The 11821-nt window shown below is 40.9% G+C and overlaps 1 protein-coding gene across 1 annotated transcript in view; it reads right to left on the bottom strand.

The window, feature by feature from the left end:
* Window positions 1-570: 570 nt before the first annotated feature.
* Window positions 571-11821, bottom strand: part of wnt7aa (wingless-type MMTV integration site family, member 7Aa) — a 12459-nt gene continuing 1208 nt past the window's right edge. Inside the window, exons 3-4 of the mRNA XM_023424639.2 lie at window positions 9196-9467; window positions 571-2202 (exon numbers count right to left, since the gene is read on the bottom strand). Of these exons, the coding sequence (XP_023280407.1) occupies window positions 1723-2202; window positions 9196-9467 (752 nt within the window). The 3' untranslated portion in view covers window positions 571-1722. The remainder of the gene's footprint in view (window positions 2203-9195; window positions 9468-11821) is intronic.

Raw genomic sequence — 11821 nt, forward strand, 5'->3', positions numbered from 1 at the left:
CAGTGCTCCCTGAGACACCAGATAATGTTGTTGAGTTCTCAGTGACAGAGCCTCGGTGTTACTCTAACCAAGGCTGTTTGGCCAGCTGCCTTTTGAAAAGCGTCACTCTATTGAGGCAAAGTTTAGCCGAGGAATGTTTTGTGCCGATTATTCCGGGAGTTAAGACCTTTTCTATTGCTCAGATTGAAATCCTTCTTGACATCATCCCCGTGCTATTGTAAAGCCCCCCCCCCCCCCCTTTCTTCTCATTTGCTATTTCCACAAAATAAATAGCATCCAAATTTTATCTGGGCTTTGCATGGTTACCATTTTCTTAATGGGCAGTCTGGCCTCTCGATGAGACGAGGAGCATTTTTGGGGGGCACAGTGTGGTTGTTGTAGCAACGTTGCTGAGGAGTGAATGAAGCAGATGTCAGAGTAATCCATCAGCCGGCAGCTCCACACTCCCACTGCTCTCTGAGGAACACACACTGCTGTGACACCTGCAGCGTGACCCTCACTTACACCTACTTCCCTCTGATCTGCCCTCATCATCAACCCAAATGTGAAAAATGTTCATTAAACACAAAATCACCTCGTTCTGTTAATTCTGAGACGACATTTATTAAACAAAAACAAATGAAAATGCAGTGTGGGTCTACATGACAAGTGTCAGGTTCTTGGTGACATGATTTCATCAGTTGAGTCACAAAAAAAAACTAAAAAAACGATCCTTAACTCCCCGTTAAGGTACCTTGTGTTTTATATTTCAGTGTTAGGGAAGGGCGGGGTAGAAAACCTTAATAATTATTGAAATGTGTCCAGAGAACCAAGTGTCAATAACTGAAATTGGATTCTTTGATCTGAAATTTCATGATGTAAATCAAAACTTTTATTTTATTTCATGTTTCAGTGGTTAAAGAAATGCTAAGGGAAAAAATCTTACACAGAGATCGAAAATAAATAAAACAATATTTATATAAAAATAATCTCTTACAAAATATATTCTATCAACCAACATTGAGGGAAATTTCTGTCTGGAAGCTTTTTGCGTTTGCTCCTGGTGGTGTCAACTTAGCTTAGAAGAGTCAATATGGCTGCTCGCTCACAAACTCCATAACAGACATCAATCCAGACAACTAGCAGCAAACTGGAGGGGGAGGGGGGAAAGAAACAAGCAGAAAACAATACTATCATACTGAGTCCAGAATCAGTAGTTCAATGTTAATCTGTCAGTCGAGTTCAGTTCGGACTGTTTCACGTTTCAGCTCCAGTGTTTAAGTTGTCTTTTAAAAAGAAGAAAAAAAATTCTTTTTACTCATAAGTGCACTTGAATAGTTTCTTTTTACTAAAATATCAGGCATCTACACCAACTGATAAACCTTACCAGATTTAGTTGACAGTGAAATGATCAGTAGTTTTCTCACTGAATAAATTATTAGTCTAGTAGAAGAAAAAAAAACTATCACTGTTTGAGGTGAGTCATGCCATCAGAGCAGTGTGGCCTGCAGAGAAGTCAAGCCTGGGGCATGACATGGCATTTGAAACAATAAAATTAAAATGTATGAGCCCATAGGTTGAGTCCAGTGTGATGGCTGATGTGCACTTGCACAACACAAGTTGGAGGAAGTTGCTGTAATGCCAAGACAGCACGTGTGTCAGAAGCCTTCTTCTGAAATATACAACAGACACGTGCACACACAGTCCAGTCTAGCTGTCTGAATACACGTCCAATAAATATCTCTATTTACAGGTATACACCTCCGTCCTCTCACTGCAGGTGTTGCATTTAACGTAGCAGCACCACAGGAACTTGCAGTTGCATTGCCAAACGCGCGAGTACTGGTGTGTGTTATATCCCCGACCGCAGCACATCAGGTCGCAGCTGTTGGGCTGCTGAGCCGTTTTGTTGCACAGGCGACCCTGCGTTCCCATGCTGCCCGTCAGAGGGTCCGCCTCGCAATAGTTGGGCGATCTCTCGATGTAGACCAACTCTGTGTCCAGGGGCTTACGGTAGGAATGGGGTTTCTTGATCTTCAGGAAAGTGGGGCGCTTGTTGCGGCTGGCTCGCACTGGCTCCACGTGGACGGCCTGGTTGTACTTGTCCTTGAGGATGAATCCCAGCTGACGGAACTTGGGGAGAGTCGTCCAGCAGGTTTTGGTGGTGCAAGATCCTGACACACCGTGACACTTACACTCCAGATGCATGCCCTTCTCCAGAACCTACAATATGGAGGAAAATTTCAGATGAGGCAAAGTTTCAAGCTGGAAGGTGTGAAGATGAAACTACTCAAACCAACTGAAAATGCAGTTTTACTTTAAACTTTTTTTTTTTTTTAGATTAAACTGCTGTATCTACCACATCTTTATAAGAGCTTTGCATGATACATGAAGTGGGTCGAATCCCTTTTAACTTTTCAAGAGGAATATTTCGTACTTCCAGCATTACACACAGTTTCTTACAATTTGTTTGTTGCTGTCTTTCCATAATGAGCAGGTGAGAAACATGAGTTCAGAGAAATATTCACTGATATTGCATGAATAGTTCAACAGGTTGAGACAAAAGTTTTCTAGCATTCCAAATGAATGTAAGCATTCCTGAGACCTCAGAGCTGCTACAGTATGTCACTCTATGGCTGGTAGCTATGTATGTTCCATTCTTTTACAAGACAGCATGAGCTTCAAAACATGGAAGAACCACACTCAAAAGCATGGAAACACTCTTACTTCATGCATGATGTGCTGTTCAATAAATTCCTATATTCATACACAAATCATAGACTTTTCATTGGGTTTATTTCAGTCATATTAACAGTATAATTAAAAAAAGTTAAAACAAAGGACATCTTGATTTTACACATCGGTTTACCAGTTATAGACAGTACTACAGACAGGCAATGGAAAAGGGTTCAGTCAGCATTCACTCCTAGGTTAAATGACTCAGTAGCAGTAGACGTGGGTATTTATCGGCTCCGGCTCCGGTCGGCGTTCATGTAAACACAACACCCAGGTGAAGCCACTTTTCGGTCCTTCAGAGCACAAACCCTGTAGACATCCCTGTCACCTGCCCAGCATGGTGCTGTACCAGAAACTCCACAGCTACACTGCTCTCCAGGATGAAAGAGTGAACTGCAGCCCCAAGATAAGTTTTAAAAACATGCAGAGGTCTTTTCTGCGTTTGTGCCCAGTGAGCAACTTTTACAGGACTGAATGGGCAACCATCTTTGAACACAGTATCCAGTTCACCTTGGGTTAGGAGAATACTTTTTTTTAATGCATTTACTCAGCAAAAAGGGTGTAATAAAAAATGCTATTAAGCATTATGGGAAATGTCAGATCCAGGGTTATTGAAGCTCGACTCATAGGGACTGAAAGTCAGTATATCCTGAGGAAATGCAAATGAGTCTTTCTAACGCTTATTGTGCAGGTCTGCAAACACCTTCAGCTCATAGATTTGTAGATCTTCTGTCTCCTGCCTCTAAAGAGCAATCTGGTTTTTGTGTCACAGACCTACAATAACTGCTTTACTATGGACAAGAACTATGGAAAAGTGTGACCACAGAATTTTTCTTCATATATACTGAGAATAAAATGAAACTGTAGGCCTATAAGGTGATGAATTCAGACATAAGCAGGTTTAATTCATGAGTTCTTGTGGTGACTGAAGAGACGGTTTGTTCTGTCACCACGTTGAGACATTTATAGTGAGTAGACTGGCAACAGTGAAAGGCCTTTTTAGGGTTAGAGTGGAACTGTTTGGTGTGTTTGGCAAAGCAGCCAGGGCATTCTCTGTGCGCCTCGGGCGGAATGACATCAGCTTACCCTCCTCCATCCTCACCCTCGCTGGCATTAAAGAAGCCTCACCCTGCTTTTTAATTATTCCACTCTGATATGGCCTCAGACTTTCTGGAGTCTCGTGGGGTAATTGTCAAAAGCCTTGGATGCACACAGCTTAGTGTGGTCATGCTCCCGAGATCTGACAAACATATAATTCATGGAGTTCAGTGAAGTGAGATGCCAACGAAGCTGCCATTGTTTGTCTAACAGAGACCCTGTAAGCCTCCCATGGCACCTTTTACACTATTGTTTATTCTTCTCAAGAAATTTGAAGGTTGACACTCAAAACACACTCTGACATCATCTCCAATTAAACATGAAAGCCTCACTACAATAATTACAGAGGTATCAATTTAGTAAGTGTATATTAAGAGATTGTATCACATTCTGACTGGTGCCTGACCTCAGATGTGAAACCTTCCACCACCAAAGCCTAGTCAGATGAAACAACTCCTCTTTGTCCCTGAATGGGACCACAACCTGTCACTGTGATACTGACACGAACTCTTTCTAAGCAAATTCACTTCTCAGCAGTACAGCCCTCTAAATACACAGTTTCATGTTTATTCCTCTGATAGAAAGTAGTGCACATTAAAGGTCGCATATATTATAAAGGTAGGTGTCCATGTGTTGTTTGATTATAAAGCAGGTCTAGGTTCTATATTAATACTCTGAAAGTATCAAATTCTCAGTCCACAGAAAAATGCACACAACCTGTATTCAGAAACTGAGCCTTAAAACCAGCCGTCAAGACTTCTGTAACTATGTGATGTCACAACAAAGCAGTTACCACTCTCAGCCATGCCCCAGGCCCCGCCCACCTGGACCCACAATCCAACCTTGCAGGATTTGGTTTCTCTGAGTGTAATACCTGAAATTTGCTATATTTTTATTTAATCACCCAGAAAACAGTCAACCAATCAGAAGAGAGACTCAGAGCCTCCTCTCTTCTGATTGGCTCACTGACCTGTTGTTGCTAGAGCTCCAGAGAGAAGCCTGAGAAAGGAGATGTAAAACTACATTGAGATGGTTATCGGTTCTTAAAACCACAAATATATCTTCTTATGGATCGACATTTCAAATAAGATTTGTCAGCCGGATTATGCAAAAAGTACTTAACTGATTTGCACTGAGCTTGGTGGAGCGATGGGGCACGGGTCAGGGAGGAACCCAATACATTTTGGCGCAGATCCAGACCATTTTCTATGAATTTGAATTTTTCTCTCTGAAGTCTGGTGTATCTTGTTTTACATTGGCCTTAGTGGAGGTCTGCACTCTCATAGTGGCCCTCTAGTTTAGTACTGATTTATCTCATAAAATGCCAGAACACAATTAAAATGCCAGTTACAATTTGCTAGATCCTAATGCCATAAATTAGCTTGTTTTGTCAGACCAGCAGTCCATGCTTGCAGCTCTAACAGGCTATAGTCAGGCTTGGTAACATGCCCTTAATGACAAATGCTAACATGCTGATGTTTAGTAGGTATAATGTTTACAGTGTTCATTATCGCAGGTTAGCATATAGCATGTGAGCATGCTAATATTTGCTTCGGTAAAATTTTGACCTGATGATGGCATTAGATGAAAATCAACAAAATAATTAAAATTCATGCTGAGCAGGGCATGATATTTCAATAGTTTCAAATGGCGGGTTAAATCGGCACTTCTCTAAACCCGTTCCAACAAAAACTGAACAACATAACCTTCATGAAGGTAGGATTCATTGCAGGACTGTTGTACTAGGCTGCACTAGGTTTAACTATGTGTACCTAATAAACCGGCAACTGAGTAAACTGCAGACATGTTTATATTAACCTCTAAAATAGGCTCTTTTACAGACCCTAAATTGCTCCACACTGAGCGATCAGGGATTTGTGGCGCCATGTTTTCAACAGTGAAAATGTCATTTCAAACATCTCAAGACTCCAAAACAAACAAAGAGGAAGAAACAACTGTTAAATGAAGCGTAGCTCAATCAAGAAGATCTTCATGTTTACTCTATTACAATTACTCTGTCTCTCTCTCTTCCCTTTCCTGCTTCCAACTCATTCAGCTGACTGGTGGCGGTCACTCTTCCAGTTAAACCAATCACATTTTGTCTGCGAGCCAATCATCTCGCTGCTGTCAAAATTTAAACCTCGTTCCTGTCCAGGGAGTTCTGAGACATCACATTCAACCCTGTCGAAACAAAAGCATCACTCCAAGTCGAAAACCCATCTGTGATATGACTAAGTCCTTTACCTCTGCCTGAAACATCACAGAACAACAGTTGCTCTCCCTTCTTGGCCATCGTTACTTTACTGTGCATGTGATTTCCCAGAGGCGCTCCTTCTCCCGACCTGCACTTTTGTTCTCATCTGCTCAATCACTGGAATGACATAACTATGAAAAACTGGTGCATTCCACTGACTCGATCAAGCACCATCCGTGGATTTTGGGATTTTTTTTTTATCTTATCTGCTGTTGCCTGGTAAGAAAAGGTAAGAAACAATATTTTCTTTGGTGGGAATGTTTCTGTGCAGCTCATGGAATAACTACCCCTTTAAATGATGATGTGGCGTCTAATTGCCACAGACTTCTAACATATTTCTTCATCTTTTCTATTGTGCAACTAAATAAAATGAATTCATTTAATTACCCCTTAAGAACCTCATCATGACTGATATCAGTCTTTTAGTAAAAGTTCTGTCAGGAAAACTTCCTTCATGCTCTCTCTGCTTACTCTCTCTCTCCCTCTTTCTCTTTCCTTTCATCTCAGTCAGCTTCACTTCAACCAATCAGATTTCACCTCGGCTTCTGTGAGCCAATCTTCTTGTCGCTGTCAAAATTTAAAACAGTTCCTTTCTCTGCTGTTCCCACCTCCTCCCAGTTCACCTCCACTTTTCATCCACACCTTCAGTTTGCTCTTCACCACTGGAGGATTTCCTTCGGCAGATCATGGAATGACTAAACCTCTAAATGATTATATCTCGATTGGGTTTTTCATTGCCAGAGACACCTCACATATTTCTTCATCTTTTCTATTGTGCGAACTAAATCAAATGAATGGAATTAATTACTATGTGTGTCTCTCTCTGTTATCCTCTCCTGACTGTGTAGACATTTACCTCAGGCTGATCCCTCATATGTCTGCTGTGGCTTTTCCACTAGATTTCTTGTGGTGCCGCTTTGTGGCTTATCCTGCACTTTCTATTGATCGGTCATTTGCTTCCTGAGAGTCCAGCTAATGTACTCTCATATGGTCACGGACCTGGGTTCGCTTCACTGTGCATCTTATCAGACACTGTTACCTCTTGACTCTACATTATTTACTCTCTCCCAATTAGTGTAGGCTCCTGCATCGACCACGCTTTGTCCTCAGTGGCTTCTAATGTCCCTCTCCCTGTAACTGGCCCTGGTTATGACCTACTGTATGTCAGTGTAAGATTGTGAGAAATGGCTGCAACCAAAACTAGATCCAACTCATCAGCTAATCAAAAAATACCACGTAAAACCTCCACATTTATACCTTTTATATTATAAATGCCTGAGAATTACAAGACAACATAGCTCAACCTGCATTTAACTAGAATGCCATCATGTAAAGCTGAGTGGCATCATATATCAGAGTTATCTTAATAATGACAAATATAACAATAATCATGTTTTATACATTGGTGCGTATACTTCTTTATCTCTGTTGTTTGACCTGTTTAATGACAGACACTGCATAGATTCACTGTGTTTACTCTACAGTTTAAAACCCCCTCTGATGAAAATCAACTGTTTAACCTTGTTAACATCCATATTATGTTTTTATATAATACAGATGAGTGAAATAATCATCAGCACCATGACTGAGTGTTTCCACCTTGAACTGCAGTGAACCAATGACAGTCTCATGACAACAGATTGAGACAGCCAGAGTTTCATACGTCACAAACCTAAGGAACCAATCCTGTCAACTGGTGGGGACGAGGGGGCGGGGCTAAATAAACTTGAAACCTTGTCAGTAAAGAGAGAGAGTTAGCACTAGCACAACCAACACTGTGCCAGCCACTGACAGTTACAAGCTAACAAACAACATAGAAAAATAAAAGATGCTAACTGCGCTAACTGTATGGCCTGATCCCGATTTCTCGATCAGCAAGTAAGAGCAGATGTTCCAGCCTCAGCTTTTGATTTTTTTTAAAAGTTCTTACAAGTCACCAGTTCAACAACAGCCACGTGAAAGTGTTACCCAGGCTACTGTACATGTGTCAATCCTGTGTCAGAATGTGGTTCATTCTGAACCACCAGTAATGTGATTTAAAACTTGTTTTGTACTTTCATTTACTTTCCATGGCTTCAGGGCTTGAAGTCAAAAAACACACCAGTCAGCCGGTGGATATAGTTTCATCTTAAAAAAAAAGGCTCAGTAAGTTTTTTTTATCAAATGTTACTCATAGTGCATTGTTTGGAGATTAGTTTCAGCAGCGGATTAATCTTCTTTGTATGGGACTAGGTCAAAATGAACTACGATATATGTGTTCATGTCATTGATGTGCTTTGAATAGACAACAATGGAGCTCTGTGGCGCAGAAGAATAAGATATATCAGGCTACTTGTTAGTAGGACACATTCATTGTTGGTTTTGGGAGAGAACATATTGAATATTGCCGGTCTTTGCCAGCCTCATCGGTCCGTTTACTTGGTGGCCAAGGAATTTTCATTTTGAAATGAGAAAACCAAAATCAGGAAGCAGCTGATATCACCACAAGACATTCCATTTGTTCTGCACTCTTCACTAAAACTCACACATTCCTGCAAAGACATTTTGTTAACGTCCAAATAATGGCTCAAAATCACTGTAACTAATGCTCCTGACATCCAGGTATGTGACAAGTAGCGTACTATTTACAACTTCTGGGTCACACCAGAAAAATCAACGCAAAATTGAGAAATATGATTTCCACAGTTCAATTCACAATATCCGTTTATAATCACATCGAGAAAAAACAGATAACGCATCGTTTTATTGTTTCCCCTTTTTTTAAATTATCAACAGAAAAAAATGGAAACAGGTCATTGTCTGTTTTTTGTTTCCCTTTTTCCAAATGGTGATAGGGAAACAGCTAGTTTCCCGATTTCGGTTTTCTCATATGAAAACAAAAATCTGTTGGCTACCAAGTACACATCCTTTAAAAGCTGTCTTCACTGATGTTACAATGACAAAGTGATACCACAACACTGAAGTGTTAACAGGTCAAATGTTAAAATTCACCTTCACACTCCCAGCCTAGACTTTATTACCCAGTGCTTTGGTCTTTGTGACCTTGAGCATCTGTTGCAAATAATTTATTACTGGGTGATTATGATGTGAGGTGGATGTGATAAAATAAAAGCAAAAAACAAATGTACCTTGCGTCCCACTTCGTTGTTGTGTAAATTCATGAGCGTCCTGGCATTCTGCTTAATTTCCCGCGCGTCCACAAACACCTTGGAGAAACCCAGGCCATAGTGGACGTCTGCAGAGCAGCCGCCCCACTTCCAGCCTTCCTCCTGGTTGTAGAAACCCTGTTTCTCCTTGTCACAGCCGCAGCCGCTCAGACTCCCCTGGGTGCAGGCTGCAGTGACCGCATGGGCGACCCCGGCAGCGATAATAGCGTAGGTGAACGCGGCCTCCTTGCTGCCTGCGATAAAGAGGAAAGACGTTTTTAATCACAATTGCCAACAACAGGATTCACTATTTCAGACTCTGTCAAGCCTCCTTACATACCTGGCATAGCTGCCTCAAACCAAATCATAAAATACATGAGCCGAGCCAAGTCTCGTTCATTAATCATCCTCTCTTTAAACGGATAAACTTCAGATGTAGCTCTGAATCTTGCAGAAAATATAAAGAAGCAGACTGGAAGAGGAGTGAAGCCCTAATGAAGGAAACTATTGTATTTATGAGTTGTAATCAAAGAACCTTCAGCCTTGTGACGTGTCTCTAAATGGAGTATAATCTAACAACTTCAACCGATCGACATTCAGTCTATTGATTACATATGATTGGTAAAGCTATATATTTGAGACCATCCAGTGGGATTTAATGTCCAGGCATCATTTTGGCCCCTGTCCCAGCTGCCATCACACTAGGATCCACCCTGTGGAGGTGAATCTGAGAGGCATGCAGAGCCTCCCTACCTAGATGGATATCCACTCCATAAATCTGAGTGCTACAAGTCAACGGCGTTTTTTAATTATAGAGATAATTCCTGTTGGAGCACATGTGGAAACCGTCCAAAAATGACCGTAAGTTGCAAAAAATGCTCCAATAAAGTCATCATCTTTAACCATTAAACTGCCATAGAAGTTTTTTTTAGACATTTAAGGTCGTATTTCTTTGAACGCTGAAATTTATGGGCAAGTGTTGAGATTTGTCGGAACAATGTGATGAGAGTCTCTAAAAGACATCCTAGCATTCCGTTTGTAAAGCAGATATGTTAACTGTTACATAATTTGCAACAAACACTCTGTGATCTACTCCTTCAGTCAGTATAGAAGCAGCCAGTACGGGGGAGGATGGGGAGGATAATAGATCTTTATGGCATAATACAACAACAACTACAATCCTAAATGTAGGTGTGCTGTCAGTTATCAGTGGTAAAGTCTGCTGGAACAAAACAATATATTCAGACAGGCTCTATGCAGGGCAGCTGGAACTGAGCAGCGATCCAGCCGAGCCGCTGTCTCCTGAAAATCAGCCTGATTCTCATCTTGTAGTAGTAAATTGTGTATTCGCAACCGTCTCCTCTCGCTGAGTTTTGTTTAAATCTGCTGATATGCATAAAACGTGTAGTTGCCTCCCTGAAGCAGCGGCCTCAAATCGTTCTACATAAAACATCAGCCTGCCAAAGCTGCAGAACCTGGAGGTAAGTTTGTAAACCTAGAAGAAAGTGCTTGTCTGAACTTGAAACTTTTGGGGGGAAAGTATTTTATGAACATACATGAAGGTCGTTTTGCTGAGACGAGATAAAGAGCATGTCGGTCCACATGTTACAGGCTGTGAAACAGCAACAGGGTGATAAGGAAACTCATTCAGTTATAGATATGATAAAACACACTGAAATTATTAGACAAAAGATTCTAATGTATAATCTTAACCATCACAATCAGAGGTCACCTGATGACTCTATCACATCAAACTATTCATCCTGCATGTGTGAATCTGTTCTGCACTCAACATCCGTCACGGCTAATACCACGACCATTTCAGGCAACAATCAATGTACAATGTACAAAGCAGCAATCGGCATATATGAAAGGCTTAAACATGAGGTGAGCTATATAATCCTTAATGACACTTAAGAGTGAAATATGACACTCAAGCTCTGCATCTCTGTCTATGAGATGACAGGGTGAACCGAGACAGTGGAATACCATGTGTGTTAAATATGATTCTCGACTTGTTTCCACTATCCTGTCTCTGGAGCAAGCATCGCCTCCAGCCTTATTCCACATACAGGATAAGATCTGTGGCTTCTTTTCCCACCAAGAGTCTGAGCTTCTGTCAGTGTCAGAGGTCGACCACCTCGGAGGAAATGTCTTCTTGGACTATTTCTGGACACTTTGCAGCAACTTCCAATGTTTGCTGTTCAGCTTTTTCATGCACTTTTTAGACTTTGATTGAGGGGCATCAAACAGTAAGAAACAGATATAACAATGAATAAATAAAAAAAATCAGTTGTGCAGTTTTGCACAGTTATCAACCTGCTGGTGTTATGGTTTATACTGTGCAGCAATTTAGAGAAGAAACTGCTTCTTTCACTTTACATTTTATTAGTAAAAACAAATATTGTAGCTTTACAGAGCTATAGACACACTGACATGTTTCAACAGTGTCTCTTATGGCGCTTTGGTACAAAGACTCAAAGATAAAGTGGAGCTCTTATTACTAAGGCTTAAAGATTCACCTTCAAAACAACAAAACTAGTGATTCTCTAATAACAAACGTTGTTAATGTAATTGCTTAGAACCCTTTAGGAATACTAGTCTGCAT

The sequence above is a fragment of the Seriola lalandi genome, unplaced genomic scaffold (genome assembly GCF_002814215.2).
Source record: "Seriola lalandi dorsalis isolate HSWRI2012SDOR001 ecotype SW California unplaced genomic scaffold, Sedor1 jcf7180002054748, whole genome shotgun sequence".
In the NCBI taxonomy this organism is placed as follows: Eukaryota; Metazoa; Chordata; class Actinopteri; order Carangiformes; family Carangidae; genus Seriola; species Seriola lalandi.